General features: G+C 51.4%; 1 protein-coding gene across 2 annotated transcripts in view; it reads right to left on the bottom strand.

Moving 5' to 3' along the window:
• Positions 1 to 18,296, bottom strand: part of gga3b (golgi associated, gamma adaptin ear containing, ARF binding protein 3b) — a 155,657-nt gene extending 137,361 nt beyond the window's left edge. Inside the window, exon 1 of one of the 2 annotated variants that reach the window (XM_041217290.1) lies at positions 18,234 to 18,296. In XM_041217290.1, the coding sequence (XP_041073224.1) occupies positions 18,234 to 18,267 (34 nt within the window). In that variant the 5' untranslated portion in view covers positions 18,268 to 18,296. The remainder of the gene's footprint in view (positions 1 to 18,233) is intronic. The other variant, XM_041217291.1, reaches the window with a different exon arrangement.
• Positions 18,297 to 21,280: the final 2,984 nt, after the last annotated feature.

The raw sequence follows: 21,280 nt of genomic DNA, 5'->3' as shown, positions 1-21,280 counted from the left end.
GTGTTATACAGTGACAGACCTGTCCCCACCAGTACTGTACCCCAGTGTTATACAGTGACAGACCTGTCCCCACCAGTACTGTACCCCAGTGTTATACAGTGACAGACCTGTCCCCACCAGTACTGTACCCCAGTGTTATACAGTGACAGACCTGTCCCCACCAGTACTGTACCCCAGTGTTATACAGTGACAGACCTGTCCCCACCAGTACTGTACCCCAGTGTTATACAGTGACAGACCTGTCCCCACCAGTACTGTACCCCAGTGTTATACAGTGACAGACCTGTCCCACCAGTACTGTACCCCAGTGTTATACAGTGACAGACCTGTCCCCACCAGTACTGTACCCAGTGTTATACAGTGACAGACCCGTCCCCACCAGTACTGTACCCCAGTGTTATACAGTGACAGACCTGTCCCCACCAGTACTGTACCCCAGTGTTATACAGTGACAGACCTGTCCCCACCAGTACTGTACCCCAGTGTTATACAGTGACAGACCTGTCCCCACCAGTACTGTACCCCAGTGTTATACAGTGACAGACCTGTCCCCACCAGTACTGTACCCCAGTGTTATACAGTGACAGACCTGTCCCCACCAGTACTGTACCCCAGTGTTATACAGTGACAGACCTGTCCCCACCAGTACTGTACCCCAGTGTTATACAGTGACAGACCTGTCCCCACCAGTACTGTACCCCAGTGTTATACAGTGACAGACCTGTCCCCACCAGTACTGTACCCCAGTGTTATACAGTGACAGACCTGTCCCCACCAGTACTGTACCCAGTGTTATACAGTGACAGACCTGTCCCCACCAGTACTGTACCCCAGTGTTATACAGTGACAGACCTGTCCCCACCAGTACTGTACCCCAGTGTTATACAGTGACAGACCTGTCCCCACCAGTACTGTACCCCAGTGTTATACAGTGACAGACCTGTCCCCACCAGTACTGTACCCCAGTGTTATACAGTGACAGACCTGTCCCCACCAGTACTGTACCCCAGTGTTATACAGTGACAGACCTGTCCCCACCAGTACTGTACCCCAGTGTTATACAGTGACAGACCTGTCCCCACCAGTACTGTACCCCAGTGTTATACAGTGACAGACCTGTCCCCACCAGTACTGTACCCCAGTGTTATACAGTGACAGACCTGTCCCCACCAGTACTGTACCCCAGTGTTATACAGTGACAGACCTGTCCCCACCAGTACTGTACCCCAGTGTTATACAGTGACAGACCTGTCCCCACCAGTACTGTACCCCAGTGTTATACAGTGACAGACCTGTCCCCACCAGTACTGTACCCCAGTGTTATACAGTGACAGACCTGTCCCCACCAGTACTGTACCCCAGTGTTATACAGTGACAGACCTGTCCCCACCAGTACTGTACCCCAGTGTTATACAGTGACAGACCTGTCCCCACCAGTACTGTACCCAGTGTTATACAGTGACAGACCTGTCCCCACCAGTACTGTACCCCAGTGTTATACAGTGACAGACCTGTCCCCACCAGTACTGTACCCCAGTGTTATACAGTGACAGACCTGTCCCCACCAGTACTGTACCCCAGTGTTATACAGTGACAGACCTGTCCCCACCAGTACTGTACCCAGTGTTATACAGTGACAGACCTGTCCCCACCAGTACTGTACCCCAGTGTTATACAGTGACAGACCTGTCCCCACCAGTACTGTACCCCAGTGTTATACAGTGACAGACCTGTCCCCACCAGTACTGTACCCCAGTGTTATACAGTGACAGACCTGTCCCCACCAGTACTGTACCCCAGTGTTATACAGTGACAGACCTGTCCCCACCAGTACTGTACCCCAGTGTTATACAGTGACAGACCTGTCCCCACCAGTACTGTACCCCAGTGTTATACAGTGACAGACCTGTCCCCACCAGTACTGTACCCCAGTGTTATACAGTGACAGACCTGTCCCCACCAGTACCCCAGTGTTATACAGTGACAGACCTGTCCCCACCAGTACTGTACCCCAGTGTTATACAGTGACAGACCTGTCCCCACCAGTACTGTACCCCAGTGTTATACAGTGACAGACCTGTCCCCACCAGTACTGTACCCCAGTGTTATACAGTGACAGACCTGTCCCCACCAGTACTGTACCCCAGTGTTATACAGTGACAGACCTGTCCCCACCAGTACTGTACCCCAGTGTTATACAGTGACAGACCTGTCCCCACCAGTACTGTACCCCAGTGTTATACAGTGACAGACCTGTCCCCACCAGTACTGTACCCCAGGGTTATACAGTGACAGACCTGTCCCCACCAGTACTGTACCCCAGTGTTATACAGTGACAGACCTGTCCCCACCAGTACTGTACCCCAGTGTTATACAGTGACAGACCTGTCCCCACCAGTACTGTACCCCAGTGTTATACAGTGACAGACCTGTCCCACCAGTACTGTACCCCAGTGTTATACAGTGACAGACCCGTCCCCACCAGTACTGTACCCCAGTGTTATACAGTGACAGACCTGTCCCTACCAGTACTGCACCCCAGTGTTAAACAGTGACAGACCTGTCACCACCAGTACTGTACCCCAGTGTTATACAGTGACAGACCTGTCCCCACCAGTACTGTACCCCAGTGTTATACAGTGACAGACCTGTCCCCACCAGTACTGTACCCCAGTGTTATACAGTGACAGGCCTGTCCCCTCCAGAACTGTACCTCAGTGTTATACAGTGACAGACCTGCCCGACCAGTACTGTACCCCAGTGAGATACAGTGACAGTCCTGTCCCCACCAGTAATGTACCCCAGTGTTATACAGTGACAGACCTGTCTCCACCAGTACTGTACCCCAATGTTATACAGTGACAGACCTGTCCCCACCAGTACTGTACCCTAGTGTTATAAAGGGACAGACCCGTTCTCACCAGTACTGTACCCTAGTGTCATACAGTGACAGACCCATCCCTACCAGTACTGTACCCCAGTGGTAAACAATGACAGACCTGTCACCACCAGTACTATACCCCGGTGTTATACAGTGACAGTCCCGTCCCCACCAGTACTGTACCCCAGTGTTATACAGTGACAGACCTGTCCCCACCAGTACTGTACCCCAGTGTTATACAGTGACAGTCCCTTCCCCACCAGTACTGTACCCCAGTGTTATACAGTGACAGACCTGTCCCCACCAGTACTGTACCCCAGTGTTATACAGTGACAGACCTGTCCCCACCAGTACTGTACCCCAGTGTTATACAGTGACAGACCTGTCCCCACCAGTACTGTACCCCAGTGTTATACAGTGACAGAACTGTCCAAACCAGTACATAACCCCAGTGTTATACAGTGACAGACCTGTCCCCACCAGTACTGTACCCCAGGGTTATACAGTGACAGACCTGTCCCCACCAGTACTGTACCCCAGTGTTATACAGTGACAGAACTGTCCAAACCAGTACATAACCCCAGTGTTATACAGTGACAGACCTGTCCCCACCAGTACTGTTCCCCAGGGTTATACAGTGACAGACCTGTCCCCACCAGTACTGTACCCCAGTGTTATACAGTGACAGACCGGTCCCCACCAGTACTGTACCCCAGTGCTATACGGTGACAGACCTGTCCCCACCAGTACTGTACCCCAGTGTTATACAGTGACAGACCAGTCCCCACCAGTACTGTACCCCAGTGTTATACAGTGACAGACCTGTCCCCACCAGTACTGTACCCCAGTGTTATACAGTGACAGACCTGTCCCCACTAGTACTGTACCCCAGTGTTATACAGTGACAGACCTGTCCCCACCAGTACTGTACCCTAGTGTTATACAGTGGCAGACCTGTCTACACCAGTAATGTACCCCAGTGTTATGCAGTGACAGACCTGTCCCCACCAGTACTGTACCCCAGTGTTATACAGTGACAGACCTGTCCATACCAGTACTGTACCCCAGTGTTATACAGTGACAGACCTGTCCCCACCAGTACTGTACCCCAGTGTTATACAGTGACAGACCTGTCCACACCCGTACTGTACCCGTGTTATACAGTGACAGACCTGTCAACACCAGTACTGTACCCCAGTGTTATACAGTGACAGACTTGTTCCCACCAGTACTGTACCCCAGTGTCATGCAGTGACAGACCTGTCCCCACCAGTACTGTACCCCAGTGCTATACAGTGACAGACCTGTCCCCATCAGTACTGTACCCCAGTGTTATACAGTGACAGACCTGTCCCCACCAGTACCGTATCCCAGTGTTATACAGTGACAGACCTGTCCCCACCAGTACTGTACCCCAGTGTTATACAGTGACAGACCTGTCCCCACCAGTACTGTACCCCAGTGTTATACAGTGACAGACCTGTCCCCACCAGTACTGTATCCCAGTGTTATACAGTGACAGACCTGTCCCCACCAGTATTGTACCCCAGTGTTATACAGTGACAGACCTGTCCCCACCAGTACTGTACCCCAGTGTTATACAGTGACAGACCTGTCCCCACCAGTACTGCACTGCAGTGTTATACAGTGACAGACCTGTCCCCACCAGTACTGTACCCCAGTGCTATACAGTGACAGACCTGTCCCCACCAGTACTGTACCCCAGTGTTATACAGTGACAGACCAGTCCCCCACCAGTACTGTACCCCAGTGTTATACAGTGACAGACCTGTCCCCACCAGTACTGTACCTCAGTGTTATACAGTGACAGACCTGTCCACACCAGTACTGTATCCCAGTGTTATACAGTGACAGACCTGTCCACACCAGTACTTTACCCCAGTGTTATACAGTGACAGACCTGTCCCCACCAGTACTGTACCCCAGTGTTATACAGTGACAGAAATATCCCCACCAGTACTGTACCCCAGTGTTATACAGTGACAGACCTGTCCCCACCGGTACTGTACCCCAGTGTTATACAGTGACAAACCTGCCCCACCAGTACTGTACCCCAGTGTTATACAGTGACAGACCTGTCCCCACTAGTACTGTACCCCAGTGTTATACAGTGACAGACCTGTCCCCACCAGTACTGTACCCCAGTGTTATACAGTGACAGACCCATTCCCACCAGTACTGTACCCCAGTGTTATACAGTGACAGACCTGCCTCACCAGTACTGTACCCCAGTGTTATACAGTGACAGACCTGCCCCACCAGTACTGTACCCCAGTGTTATACAGTGACAGACCTGCCCCACCAGTACTGTACCCCAGTGTTATACAGTGACAGACCTGTCCCCACCAGTACCGTACCCCAGTGTTATACAGTGACAGACCTGTCCCCACCAGTACTGTACCCCAGTGTTATACAGTGACAGACCTGTCCCCACCAGTACCGTATCCCAGTGTTATACAGTGACAGACCTGTCCCCACCAGTACTGTACCGCAGTGTTATACAGTGACAGACCTGTCCCCACCAGTACTGTACCCCAGTGTTATACAGTGACAGACCTGTCCACACCAGTACTGTATCCCAGTGTTATACAGTGACAGACCTGTCCCCACCAGTACTGTACGCCAGTGTTATACAGTGACAGACCTGTCCCCACCAGTACTGTACCCCAGTGTTATACAGTGACAGACCTGTCCCCACCAGTACTGTACTGCAGTGTTATACAGTGACAGACCGGTCCCCACCAGTACTGTACCCCAGTGCTATACAGTGACAGACCTGTCCCCACCAGTACTGTACCCCAGTGTTATACAGTGACAGACCTGTCCACACCAGTACTGTACCCCAGTGTTATACAGTGACAGACCAGTCCCCACCAGTACTGTACCCCAGTGTTATACAGTGACAGACCTGTCCCCACCAGTACTGTACCCCAGTGTTATACAGTGACAGACCTGTCCCCACTAGTACTGTACCCCAGTGTTATACAGTGACAGACCTGTCCCCACCAGTACTGTACCCTAGTGTTATACAGTGGCAGACCTGTCTACACCAGTAATGTACCCCAGTGTTATGCAGTGACAGACCTGTCCCCACCAGTACTGTACCCCAGTGTTATACAGTGACAGACCTGTCCATACCAGTACTGTACCCCAGTGTTATACAGTGACAGACCTGTCCCCACCAGTACTGTACCCCAGTGTTATACAGTGACAGACCTGTCCACACCCGTACTGTACCCGTGTTATACAGTGACAGACCTGTCAACACCAGTACTGTACCCCAGTGTTATACAGTGACAGACTTGTTCCCACCAGTACTGTACCCCAGTGTCATGCAGTGACAGACCTGTCCCCACCAGTACTGTACCCCAGTGCTATACAGTGACAGACCTGTCCCCATCAGTACTGTACCCCAGTGTTATACAGTGACAGACCTGTCCCCACCAGTACCGTATCCCAGTGTTATACAGTGACAGACCTGTCCCCACCAGTACTGTACCCCAGTGTTATACAGTGACAGACCTGTCCCCACCAGTACTGTACCCCAGTGTTATACAGTGACAGACCTGTCCCCACCAGTACTGTACCCCAGTGTTATACAGTGACAGACCTGTCCCCACCAGTACTGTACCCCAGTGTTATACAGTGACAGACCTGTCCCCACCAGTACTGTATCCCAGTGTTATACAGTGACAGACCTGTCCCCACCAGTATTGTACCCCAGTGTTATACAGTGACAGACCTGTCCCCACCAGTACTGTACCCCAGTGTTATACAGTGACAGACCTGTCCCCACCAGTACTGCACTGCAGTGTTATACAGTGACAGACCTGTCCCCACCAGTACTGTACCCCAGTGCTATACAGTGACAGACCTGTCCCCACCAGTACTGTACCCTAGTGTTATACAGTGGCAGACCTGTCTACACCAGTAATGTACCCCAGTGTTATGCAGTGACAGACCTGTCCCCACCAGTACTGTACCCCAGTGTTATACAGAGACAGACCTGTCCACACCAGTACTGTACCCCAGTGTTATACAGTGACAGACCTGTCCATACCAGTACTGTACCCCAGTGTTATACAGTGACAGACCTGTCCCCACCAGTACTGTACCCCAGTGTTATACAGTGACAGACCTGTCCACACCCGTACTGTACCCGTGTTATACAGTGACAGACCTGTCAACACCAGTACTGTACCCCAGTGTTATACAGTGACAGACTTGTTCCCACCAGTACTGTACCCCAGTGTCATGCAGTGACAGACCTGTCCACACCAGTACTGTACCCCAGTGCTATACAGTGACAGACCTGTCCCCATCAGTACTGTACCCCAGTGTTATACAGTGACAGACCTGTCCCCACCAGTACCGTATCCCAGTGTTATACAGTGACAGACCTGTCCCCACCAGTACTGTACCCCAGTGTTATAGTGACAGACCTGACCCCACCAGTACTGTACCCCAGTGTTATACAGTGACAGACCTGTCCCCACCAGTACTGCACTGCAGTGTTATACAGTGACAGACCTGTCCCCACCAGTACTGTACCCCAGTGCTATACAGTGACAGACCTGTCCCCACCAGTACTGTACCCCAGTGTTATACAGTGACAGACCAGTCCCCCACCAGTACTGTACCCCAGTGTTATACAGTGACAGACCTGTCCCCACCAGTACTGTACCTCAGTGTTATACAGTGACAGACCTGTCCACACCAGTACTGTATCCCAGTGTTATACAGTGACAGACCCGTCCCCACCAGCACTATACCCCAGTGTTATACAGTGACAGACCTGTCCACACCAGTACTGTATCCCAGTGTTATACAGTGACAGACCTGTCCCACCACTACTGTACCCCAGTGTTATACAGTGACAGACCTGTCTACACCAGTACTATACCCTATTGTTATACAGTGACAGACCTGTCCCCACCAGTACTGTACCACAGTGTTACACAGTGACAGACCTGTCCCATCCAGTACTGTACCCTAGAGTTATACAGTGACAGGCCTGTCCCCTCCAGTACTGTACCCCAGTGTTATACAGTGACAGACCTGTCCCCACCAGTACTGTACCCCAGTGTTATACAGTGACAGACCCGCCCTCACCAGTGCTGTACCCCAGTGTTATAAAGTGACAGACCTGCACCACCAGTAATGTAACCCAGTGTTACACAGGGATAGACCTGTCCCCACCAGTAATGTAACCCAGTGTTATACAGCGACAGACCCGTCCCCACCAGTACTGTAGCCCAATGTTATACAGTGACAGACCTGTCCCCACCAGTACTGTACCCTAGTGTTATACAGTGACAGACCTGTCCCCACCAGTACTGTACAATATTGTTATACAGTGACAGACCTGTCCCCACCAGTACTGTACCACAGTGTTACACAGTGACAGACCTGTCCCATGCAGTACTGTACCATAGAGTTATAAAGTGACAGGCCTGTCCCCTCCAGTACTGTACCCCAGTGTTATACAGTGACAGACCTGTCCCCTCCAGAACTGTACCCCAGTGTTATACAGTGACAGACCTGTCCACACGAGTACTGTACCCCAGTGTTATACAGTGACAGACCTGTCCCCACCAGTACTGTACCCCAGTGTTATACAGTGACAGACCTGTCCACAGCAGTATTGTACCCCAGTGTTATACAGTGACAGACCTGTCCACACCAGTACTGTACCCCAGTTTTATACAGTGACAGACTTGTTCCCACCAGTACTGTACCCCAGTGCTTTACAGTGACAGACCTGTCCCCACCAGTACTGTACCCCAGTGTTATACAGTGACAGAAATGTCCCCACCAGAACTGTACCCCAGTGCTATACAGTGACAGACCTGTCCCCACCAGTATTGTACATCAGTGTTATACAGTGACAGACCTGTCTCCACTAGTACTGTACCCCAGTGTTATACAGTGACAGACCTGTCCACACCAGTACTGTACCCCAGTGTTATACAGTGACAGACCTGTCCACACCAATACTGTACACCAGTTTTATACAGTGACAGACTTGTTCCCACCAGTACTGTACCCCAGTGTTATACAGTGACAGACCTGTCCCCACCAGTACTGTACCACAGTGTTATACAGTGACAGACCTGTCCCCTCCAGTACTGTACCCCAGTGTTATACAGTGACAAACCTGTCCCCACCAGTAATGTACCCTAGTGTATACAGTGTCAGACCAGTCCCCACGAGTACTGTACCCCAGTGTTATACAGACAGACATGTCCCCAGCAGCACTGTACCCCAGTGTTATACAGTGACAGACCTGTCCGACCATTACTGTACCCCAGTATTACACAATGCCAGACCTGACCCCACCAGTACTGTGCCCCAGTGCTATACAGTGACAGACCTGTCCCCACTAGTAACATACCTTAGTGTTATACAGTTACAGACTAGGCCCAACGAGCACTATACGCCAGTGTTACACAATGCCAGACCTGTTCCCACCAGTACGTTGCCCCAATGTTATACAGCGACAGACCCGTCCCCACCAGTACTGTACCCCAGTGTTATACAGTGACAGACCTGTCCCCACCAGTACTGTACCCCAGTGTTATACAGTGACAGACCTGTCCACACCAGTACTGTATCCCAGTGTTATACAGTGACAGACCTGTCCCCACCAGTACTGTACCCCAGGGTTATACAGTGACAGACCTGTCCACACCAGTACTGTATCCCAGTGTTATACAGTGACAGACCTGTCCCCACCAGTACTGTACCCCAGGGTTATACAGTGACAGACCTGTCCCCACCAGTATTGTACCCCAGTGTTATACAGTGAATGACCTGTCCCCACCAGTACTGTACTGCAGTGTTATACAGTGACAGACCGGTCCCCACCAGTACTGTACCCCAGTGTTATACAGTGACAGACCTGTCCCCACCAGTACTGTACCCCAGTGTTATACAGTGACAGACCTGTCCCCATCAGTACTGTACCCTGTTATACAGTGACAGACCTGTCCCCATCAGTACTGTACCCTAGTGTTATACAGTGGCAGACCTGTCTACACCAGTAATGTACCCCAGTGTTATACAGTGACAGACCTGTCCCCACCAGTACTGTACTCCAGTATTATACAGTGACAGACCCGTCCCCACCAGCACTATACCCCAGTGTTATACAGTGACAGACCTGTCCACACCAGTACTGTATCCCAGTGTTATACAGTGACAGACCTGTCCCACCACTACTGTACCCCAGTGTTATACAGTGACAGACCTGTCTACACCAGTACTATACCCCAGTGTTATACAGTGACAGTACCGCAGTGTTATACAGTGACAGACCTGTCCCCACCAGTACTGTACCCCAGTGTTATACAGTGACAGGCCCGTCCCCATCAGTACTGTACTCGTGTGTTATACAGTGACAGACCCGTCCCCACCAATACTATAATCCCGAGGTTATACAGTGACAGACCTGTCCCCACCATTACTGTACTCCAGTGTTATACAGGGACAGACCCGTCCCCACCAGTACTGTACCCCAGTGTTATATAGTGACAGGCCTGTCCCCACCAGTACTGTACCCCAGTGTTATACAGTGACAGACCTGTCCCCTCCAGTACTGTACCTCAGTGTTATACAGTGACAGACCTGCCCGACCAGTACTGTACCCCAGTGAGATACAGTGACGGTCCTGTCCCCACCAGTAATGTACCCCAGTGTTATACAGTGACAGACCTGTCTCCACCAGTACTGTACCCCAATGTTATACAGTGACAGACCTGTCCCCACCAGTACTGTACCCTAGTGTTATACAGTGACAGACCCGTTCTCACCAGTACTGTACCCCAGTGTTATACAGAGACAGACCCATCCCTACCAGTACTGCACCCCAGTGGTAAACAGTGACAGACCTGTCACCACCAGTACTGTACCCCAGTGTTATATAGTGACAGGCCTGTCCCCACCAGTACTGTACCCCAGTGTTATACAGTGACAGACCTGTCCCCTCCAGTACTGTACCCCAGTGTTATACAGTGACAGGCCTGTCCCCTCCAGAACAGTACCTCAGTGTTATACAGTGACAGACCTGCCCGACCAGTACTGTACCCCAGTGAGATACAGTGACGGTCCTGTCCCCACCAGTAATGTACCCCAGTGTTATACAGTGACAGACCTGTCTCCACCAGTACTGTACCCCAATGTTATACAGTGACAGACCTGTCCCCACCAGTTCTGTACCCTAGTGTGACACAGTGACAGACCCGTTCTCACCAGTACTGTACCCTAGTGTCATACAGTGACAGACCCATCCCTACCAGTACTGCACCCCAGTGGTAAACAGTGACAGACCTGTCCCCACCAGTACTGTACCCCGTGTTATACAGTGACTGTCCCGTCCCCACCAGTACTGTACCCCAGTGTTATACAGTGACAGACCTGTCCCCACCAGTACTGTACCCCAGTGTTATACAGTGACTGTCCCGTCCCCACCAGTACTGTACCCCAGTGTTATACAGTGACAGACCTGTCCCCACCAGTACTGTACCCCAGTGTTATACAGTGACAGACCTGTCCCCACCAGTACTGTACCCCAGTGTTATACAGTGACAGACCTGTCCCCACCAGTATTGTACCCCAGTGTTATACAGTGACAGAACTGTCCAAACCAGTACATAACCCCAGTGTTATACAGTGACAGACCTGTCCCCACCAGTACTGTACCCCAGGGTTATACAGTGACAGACCTGTCCCCACCAGTACTGTACCCCAGTGTTATACAGTGACAGAACTGTCCAAACCAGTACATAACCCCAGTGTTATACAGTGACAGACCTGTCCCCACCAGTACTGTTCCCCAGGGTTATACAGTGACAGACCTGTCCCCACCAGTACTGTACCCCAGTGTTATACAGTGACAGACCGGTCCCCACCAGTACTGTACCCCAGTGCTATACGGTGACAGACCTGTCCCCACCAGTACTGTACCCCAGTGTTATACAGTGACAGACCAGTCCCCACCAGTACTGTACCCCAGTGTTATACAGTGACAGACCTGTCCCCACCAGTACTGTACCCCAGTGTTATACAGTGACAGACCTGTCCCCACTAGTACTGTACCCCAGTGTTATACAGTGACAGACCTGTCCCCACCAGTACTGTACCCTAGTGTTATACAGTGGCAGACCTGTCTACACCAGTAATGTACCCCAGTGTTATACAGTGACAGACCTGTCCCCACCAGTACTGTACCCCAGTGTTATACAGTGACAGACCTGTCCATACCAGTACTGTACCCCAGTGTTATACAGTGACACACTTGTCCCCACCAGTACTGTACCTCAGTGTTATACAGAGAGAGACCTGTCCCCACCAGTACTGTACTCGTGTTATACAGTGACAGACCTGTCAACACCAGTACTGTACCCCAGTGTTATACAGTGACAGACTTGTTCCCACCAGTACTGTACCCCAGTGTCATGCAGTGACAGACCTGTCCCCACCAGTACTGTACCCCAGTGCTATACAGTGACAGACCTGTCCCCATCAGTACTGTACCCCAGTGTTATACAGTGACAGACCTGTCCCCACCAGTACCGTATCCCAGTGTTATACAGTGACAGACCTGTCCCCACCAGTACTGTACCCCAGTGTTATACAGTGACAGACCTGTCCCCACCAGTACTGTACCCCAGTGTTATACAGTGACAGACCTGTCCCCACCAGTACTGTATCCCAGTGTTATACAGTGACAGACCTGTCCCCACCAGTACTGTACCCCAGTGTTATACAGTGACAGACCTGTCCCCACCAGTACTGTACCCCAGTGTTATACAGTGACAGACCTGTCCCCACCAGTACTGCACTGCAGTGTTATACAGTGACAGACCTGTCCCCACCAGTACTGTACCCCAGTGTTATACAGTGACAGACCTGTCCCCACCAGTACTGTACCCCAGTGTTATACAGTGACAGACCTGTCCCCACCAGTACTGTACCCCAGTGTTATACAGTGACAGACCTGTCCCCACCAGTACTGTACCCCAGTGTTATACAGTGACAGACCTGTCCACACCAGTACTGTACCCCAGTGTTATACAGTGACAGACCTGTCCCCACCAGTACTGTACCCCAGTGTTATACAGTGACAGACCTGTCCCCACCAGTACTGTACCCCAGTGTTATACAGTGACAGACCTGTCCCCACCAGTACTGTACCCCAGTGTTATACAGTGACAGACCTGTCCCCACCAGTACTGTACCCCAGTGTTATACAGTGACAGACCTGTCCCCACCAGTACTGTACCCCAGTGTTATACAGTGACAGACCTGTCCCCACCAGTACTGTACCCCAGTGTTATACAGTGACAGACCTGTCCCCACCAGTACTGTACCCCAGTGTTATACAGTGACAGACCTGCCCCACCAGTACTGTACCCCAGTGTTATACAGTGACAGACCTGTCCCCACCAGTACTGTACCCCAGTGTTATACAGTGACAGACCTGTCCCCACCAGTACTGTACCCCAGTGTTATACAGTGACAGACCTGTCCCCACCAGTACTGTACCCCAGTGTTATACAGTGACAGACCTGTCCCCACCAGTACTGTACCCCAGTGTTATACAGTGACAGACCTGTCCCCACCAGTACTGTACCCCAGTGTTATACAGTGACAGACCTGTCCCCACCAGTACTGTACCCCAGTGTTATACAGTGACAGACCTGTCCCCACCAGTACTGTACCCCAGTGTTATACAGTGACAGACCTGTCCCCACCAGTACTGTACCCCAGTGTTATACAGTGACAGACCTGTCCCCACCAGTACTGTATCCCAGTGTTATACAGTGACAGACCTGTCCCCACCAGTACTGTACCGCAGTGTTATACAGTGACAGACCTGTCCCCACCAGTACTGTACCCCAGTGTTATACAGTGACAGACCTGTCCCCACCAGTACTGTGCCCAGTGTTATACAGTGACAGACCTGTCCCCACCAGTACTGTACCCCAGTGTTATACAGTGACAGACCTGTCCCCACCAGTACTGTACCCCAGTGTTATACAGTGACAGACCTGTCCCCACCAGTACTGTACCCAGTGTTATACAGTGACAGACCTGTCCCCACCAGTACTGTACCCCAGTGTTATACAGTGACAGACCTGTCCCCACCAGTACTGTACCCCAGTGTTATACAGTGACAGACCTGTCCACACCAGTACTGTACCCCAGTGTTATACAGTGACAGACCTGTCCCCACCAGTACTGTACCCCAGTGTTATACAGTGACAGACCTGTCCCCACCAGTACTGTACCCCAGTGTTATACAGTGACAGACCTGTCCCCACCAGTACTGTACCCCAGTGTTATACAGTGACAGACCTGTCCCCACCAGTACTGTACCCTAGTGTTATACAGTGACAGACCTGTCCACACCAGTACTGTACCCCAGTGTTATACAGTGACAGACCTGTCCCCACCAGTACTGTACCCCAGTGTTATACAGTGACAGACCTGTCCACACCAGTACTGTACCCCAGTGTTATACAGTGACAGACCTGTCCCCACCAGTACTGTACCCCAGTGTTATACAGTGACAGACCTGTCCCCACCAATAGTGTACCCAGTGTTATACAGTGACAGACCTGTCCACACCAGTACTGTACCCCAGTGTTATACAGTGACAGACCTGTCCCCACCAGTACTGTACCCCAGTGTATACAGTGACAGACCTGTCCCCACCAGTACTGTACCCCAGTGTTATACAGTGACAGACCTGTCCCCACCAGTACTGTACCCCAGTGTTATACAGTGACAGACCTGTCCCCACCAGTACTGTATCCCAGTGTTATACAGTGACAGACCTGTCCCCACCAGTACTGTACCCCAGTGTTATACAGTGACAGACCTGTCCCCACCAGTACTGTACCCCAGTGTTATACAGTGACAGACCTGTCCCCACCAGTACTGTACCCCAGTGTTATACAGTGACAGACCTGTCCCCACCAGTACTGTACCCCAGTGTTATACAGTGACAGACCTGTCCCCACCAGTACTGTACCCCAGTGTTATACAGTGACAGACCTGTCCCCACCAGTACTGTACCCCAGTGTTATACAGTGACAGACCTGTCCCCACCAGTACTGTACCCCAGTGTTATACAGTGACAGACCTGTCCCCACCAGTACTGTACCCCAGTGTTATACAGTGACAGACCTGTCCCCACCAGTACTGTACCCCAGTGTTATACAGTGACAGACCTGACCACACCAGTACTGTACCCCAGTGTTATACAGTGACAGACCTGTCCCCACCAGTACTGTACCCCAGTGTTATACAGTGACAGACCTGTCCCCACCAGTACTGTACCCCAGTGTTATACAGTGACAGACCTGTCCCCACCAGTACTGTACCCCAGTGTTATACAGTGACAGACCTGTCCCCACCAGTACTGTACCCCAGTGTTATACAGTGACAGACCTGTCCCCACCAGTACTGTACCCCAGTGTTATACAGTGACAGACCTGTCCCCACCAGTACTGTACCCCAGTGTTATACAGTGACAGACCTGTCCCCACCAGTACTGTACCCCAGTGTTATACAGTGACAGACCTGTCCCCACCAGTACTGTACCCCAGTGTTATACAGTGACAGACCTGTCCCCACCAGTACTGTACCCCAGTGTTATACAGTGACAGACCTGTCCCCACCAGTACTGTACCCCAGTGTTATACAGTGACAGACCTGTCCCCACCAGTACTGTACCCCAGTGTTATACAGTGACAGACCTGTCCCCACCAGTACTGTACCCCAGTGTTATACAGTGACAGACCTGTCCCCACCAGTACTGTACCCCAGTGTTATACAGTGACAGACCTGTCCCCACCAGTACTGTACCCCAGTGTTATACAGTGACAGACCTGTCCCCACCAGTACTGTATCCCAGTGTTATACAGTGACAGACCTGTCCCCACCAGTACTGTACCCAGTGTTATACAGTGACAGACCTGTCCCCACCAGTACTGTACCCCAGTGTTATACAGTGACAGACCTGTCCACACCAGTACTGTATCCCAGTGTTATACAGTGACAGACCTGTCCCCACCAGTACTGTACCCCAGTGTTATACAGTGACAGACCTGTCCCCACCAGTACTGTACCCCAGTGTTATACAGTGACAGACCTGTCCCCACCAGTACTGTACTCCAGTGTTATACAGTGACAGACCTGTCCCCACCAGTACTGTACCCCAGTGTTATACAGTGACAGACCTGTCCCCACCAGTACTGTACCCCAGTGTTATACAGTGACAGACCTGTCCCCACCAGTACTGTACCCAGTGTTATACAGTGACAGACCTGTCCCCACCAGTACTGTACCCCAGTGTTATACAGTGACAGACCTGTCCCCACCAGTACTGTACCCCAGTGTTATACAGTGACAGACCTGTCCCCACCAGTACTGTACCCCAGTGTTATACAGTGACAGACCTGTCTCCACCAGTACTGTACCCCAGTGTTATACAGTGACAGACCTGTCCCCACCAGTACTGTACCCTGTGTTATACAGTGACAGACCTGTCCCCACCAGTACTGTACCCCAGTGTTATACAGTGACAGACCTGTCCCCACCAGTACTGTACCCCAGTGTTATACAGTGACAGACCTGTCCCCACCAGTACTGTACCCCAGTGTTATACAGTGACAGACCTGTCCCCACCAGTACTGTACCCCAGTGTTATACAGTGACAGACCTGTCCCACCAGTACTGTACCCCAGTGTTATACAGTGACAGACCTGTCCCCACCAGTACTGTACCCCAGTGTTATACAGTGACAGACCTGTCCCCACCAGTACTGTACCCCAGTGTTATACAGTGACAGACCTGTCCCCACCAGTACTGGACCCCAGTGTTAGACAGTGACAGACCTGTCCCCACCAGTACTGTACCCCAGTGTTATACAGTGACAGACCCATTCCCACCAGTACTGTACCCCAGTGTTATACAGTGACAGACCTGCCCCACCAGTACTGTACCCCAGTGTTATACAGTGACAGACCTGCCCCACCAGTACTGTACCCCAGTGTTATACAGTGACAGACCTGTCCCCACCAGTAATGTACCCCAGTGTTATACAGTGACAGACCTGTCCCCACCAGTACTGTACCCCAGTGTTATACAGTGACAGACCCATTCCCACCAGTACTGTACCCCAGTGTTATACAGTGACAGACCTGCCCCACCAGTACTGTATCCCAGTGTTATACAGTGACAGACCTGCCCCACCAGTACTGTACCCCAGTGTTATACAGTGACAGACCCATTCCCACCAGTACTGTACCCCATGTTATACAGTGACAGACCTGTCTACACCAGTACTGTACCCGTGTTATACAGTGACAGACCTGTCCCCACCAGTACTGTACCCCAGTGTTATAGTGACAGACCTGCCCCACCAGTACTGTACCCCAGTGTTATACAGTGACAGACCTGTCTACACCAGTACTGTACCCCAGTGTTATACAGTGACAGACCTGCCCCACCTGTACTGTACCCCAGTGTTATACAGTGACAGACCTGCCCCACCAGTCCTGTACCCCAGTGTTATACAGTGACAGACCTGCCCCACCAGTACTGTACCCCAGTGTTATACAGTGACAGACCTGTCCCCACCAGTACTGTACCCCAGGGTTATACAGTGACAGACCTGTCCCCACCAGTACTGTACCCCAGTGTTATACAGTGACAGACCTGTCCCCACCAGTACTGTACCCCAGGGTTATACAGTGACAGACCTGTCCACACCAGTACTGTACCCCAGGGTTATACAGTGACAGACCTGTCCACACCAGTACTGTACCCCAGTATTATACAGTGACAGACCTGTCCCCACCAGTACTGTATCCCAGTGTTATACAGTGACAGACCTGCCCCCACCAGTACTGTACCCCAGTGTTATACAGTGACAGACCTGTCCCCACCAGTACTGTACCCCAGTGTTATACAGTGACAGACCTGTCCCCACCAGTACTGTACCCCAGTGTTATACAGTGACAGACCTGTCCCCACCAGTACTGTACCCCAGTGTTATACAGTGACAGACCTGTCCCCACCAGTACTGTACCCCAGTGTTATACAGTGACAGACCTGCCCCACCAGTACTGTACCCCAGTGTTATACAGTGACAGACCTGTCCCCACCAGTACTGTACCCCAGTGTTATACAGTGACAGACCTGTCCCCACCAGTCCTGTACCCCAGTGTTATACAGTGACAGACCTGTCCCCACCAGTACTGTACCCCAGTGTTAGACATTCTGCTGTTATTTGGACGGTTCTATCCCGCCTCATACTCACTGAGCCAGGATTCCAGGGTCTCTCCTTCCGCCATGTTGACTCAGATCTCGGGAAATCTCGCGGGTTGACGCAGGGACGCAAACATCGCGAGGTTTCTGCGGTGATAGGGGGCGGGGCTGCAGTATAGGTCAGAGCCTAAAGGTCACGGGGTGAAATCTTAGCGAATGGAGTGAGGCTTTCGAGCTGGTTTTGGGGATGGGGCCTGGGAGTGGGGGCATTGGGCTGTATGATGGGGGGAGTTTGGGGTCTGGGATGGGGGCGGTTTTGGGGTCTAGGATGGGGGGTGGTTGGGGTCTAGTATGGGGGGGGTTTGGGTCTGGGTTGGGGGGGGTTTGGGTCTGGGACGGGGGGGGTTTTGGGGTCTGGGATAAGGGGGAGTTTTGGGTCTGGGATGTGGGCGTATTGGGGTCTAGGATGGGGGGGTGGTTGGTGTCTAGGATGCGGGGGGGGTTTGGGGTCTGGGATGGGGGGGTTTTGGGGTCTGGGATGGGGGGGGTTTTGGGGTCTGGGATAAGGGGGAGTTTGGGGTCTGGGTGGGGGTTTTGGGGTCTGGGATGGGTTGGGGTTTGGGGTCTGGGATGGGTTGGGGTTTGGGGTCTGGGATGGTGAGGGGTTTTGGGGTCTGGGATTGGGGGGTTTTGGGGTCTGGGATGGGGCGGTTTTGGGGTCTGGGATGGGGGGGTTTTGGGGTCTGGGATGGGGGGGTTTTGGGGGTCTGGGATAAGGGGGAGTTTGGGGTCTGGGATGGGGATGTGTTGGGATTAGAGGGTCTTTGGGGTCTGGGACAAATATGTGCACAATTTGTGGAGATGTGTAAAAACAATAACAATCGGGTAATTATATTAAGTGATTTCAACTTTCCCAACTTTAATTGGGATAGACATAGCGTTAAGGGCTTGGATGGAGTGGATTTCTTGAAATGTGTTCAGGACAAATTTTTAGTTCAATATATAGATGGTCCAAAAATGGACGGCGCAGTGCTGGACCTAATTCTGGGGAATGAAGCCGGACAGGTGGCTGAGGTGGTGGTGGCGGAGCATTTTAGTGATAGCGACCACAACATGATGCAGTTTACGTTTGTTATGAAGAAAGAAATAGACAAGTTGCAAAAAAAGTTTTGGATTGGGGGAGATCGGATTTTAGTAAAATAAGGCAGGATCTGGCCAAGGTAGAGTGGGAACAGTTACTTGTGGGGAAATCCACAGAGGAGCAGTGGGGGGCGTTCAGAAAGGAAATAGGGAGGGTACAGGCTCAACATGTTCACTCTAGGGTGATAGGAAGGAGTAACAAGCCCAGAGAACCATGGATGACCAGAGATATTCAGGATACGATGAGAAGGAAAAGAGAGGCTTTTAGCAGGTACAAGGGAAGCAAATCAGCAGAGGCATTAGTGGAGTGCAGACAGTGCAGGGTGGAGCTTAAGAAAGCAATTAGGAGAGCAAAGAGGGGATGTGAGAAAGCTCTGGCTGGTAAAATTAGGGAAAATCCCAAGATATTCTATAAGTATATCAATGGAAAGAGGATAACCAGGGAAAGAGTAGGGACCAAGGGTGCAATCTATGGGTGGAGCAAGAGGACAAGAGCTAGAGTGTTGAATGAATACTTCACATCCGTCTTCACCCAAGAGAATGAGGATTCTTGAGCAAATTGATATAGGGAGTGACATGGTTTTGGAGGTACTCAACAGGTCTGGCAGCATCTGCGGAGAGGAATACAGTTAACGTTTCAAGTCCGAATGACACTCCATCAGAACTAAGGGAAAATAGAAAAGAGGTGGAATTTTAGCTGGTTTAAGGGGGGGGTGGGACAGGTAGAGCTGGATAGAGGGCCAGTGATAGGTGGAGATTGCCAAAAGATGTCATAGACAAAAGGACAAAGAGGTGTTGACGGTGGTGATATTAGCTAAGAAATGTGCTAATGGGGACATTAAGGGTAGAAAGTAGGACGAGCAAGGGACAGATAGCCCTAGTGGGGGTGGGATGGGGGGAATCGAAATAGGTTAAAAGGTAGAGATAAAACAATGGATGGAAATGTATTTAAAAACAATGCAAATAGGTGGGAAAAGAAAAATATATATAAATTATTGGAAAGGGGGTGATTGGAAAGGGGGTGGGGATGGAGGAGAGAGTTCATGATCTAAAATTGTTGAATTCAATATTCAGTCCGGAAGGCTGTAAAGTGCCTAGTCGGAAGATGAGGTGCTGTTCTTCCAGTTTGCATTGAGCTTCACTGGAACAATGCAGCAGGCCAAGGACGGACATGTGGGCAAGAGAGCAGGGTGGAGTGTTGAAATGGCAAGCGACAGGGAGGTCTGGGTGACGCTTGCAGACAGACCGAAGGTGTTCCACAAAGCAGTCACCCAGTCTGCGTTTGGTCTCTCCAATGTAGAGGAAACCGCATTGGGAGCAGCAAATGCAGTAGACTAAATTGAGGGAAGTGCAAGTGAAGTGCTGCTTCACTTGAAAGGAGTGTATGGGCCCTTGGACAGTGAGGAGGGGGGAAGTAAAGGGGCAGGTGTTGCACCTTCTGCTGGGAAGGCGCCGTGGGAGGGGGTTGAGGTGTAGATCAGGGTGTCCCGGAGGGAACAATCCTTGCGAAATGTTGCCAGAGGTGGTGAAGGGAAGATGCGTTTGGTGGTGGCATCATGCTGGAGTTGGCAGAAATGGCGGAGGATGATCCTTTGAATGCGGAGGCTAGTGGGGTGATAAGTGAGGACAAGAGGGACCCTATCATGTTTCTGGGAGGGAGAAGGCGTGAGGGCGGATGCGTGGGAGATGGGCCGGACAAGGTTGAGGGCCCTGTCAACCACCGTGGGTGGAAAACCTCTGTTAGGGAAGAAGGAGGACATGTCAGAGGAACTGTTTTTGAAAGTGGCATCATTGGAATAGATGTGATGGAGGCGAAGGAACTGAGAGAATGGGATGGAGTCCTTACAGGAAGTGGGTGTGAGGAGCTGTAGTCAAGGTAGCTGTGGGAGTCGGTAGGCTTGTAATGGATATTGGTGGACAGTCTATCACCAGAAATTGAGACTGAGAGGTCAAGGAAGG

This window comes from Carcharodon carcharias, chromosome 22 (genome assembly GCF_017639515.1).
Source record: "Carcharodon carcharias isolate sCarCar2 chromosome 22, sCarCar2.pri, whole genome shotgun sequence".
NCBI lineage: Eukaryota > Metazoa > Chordata > Chondrichthyes > Lamniformes > Lamnidae > Carcharodon > Carcharodon carcharias.
This window is presented reverse-complemented; position numbering and strand designations above follow the sequence as displayed.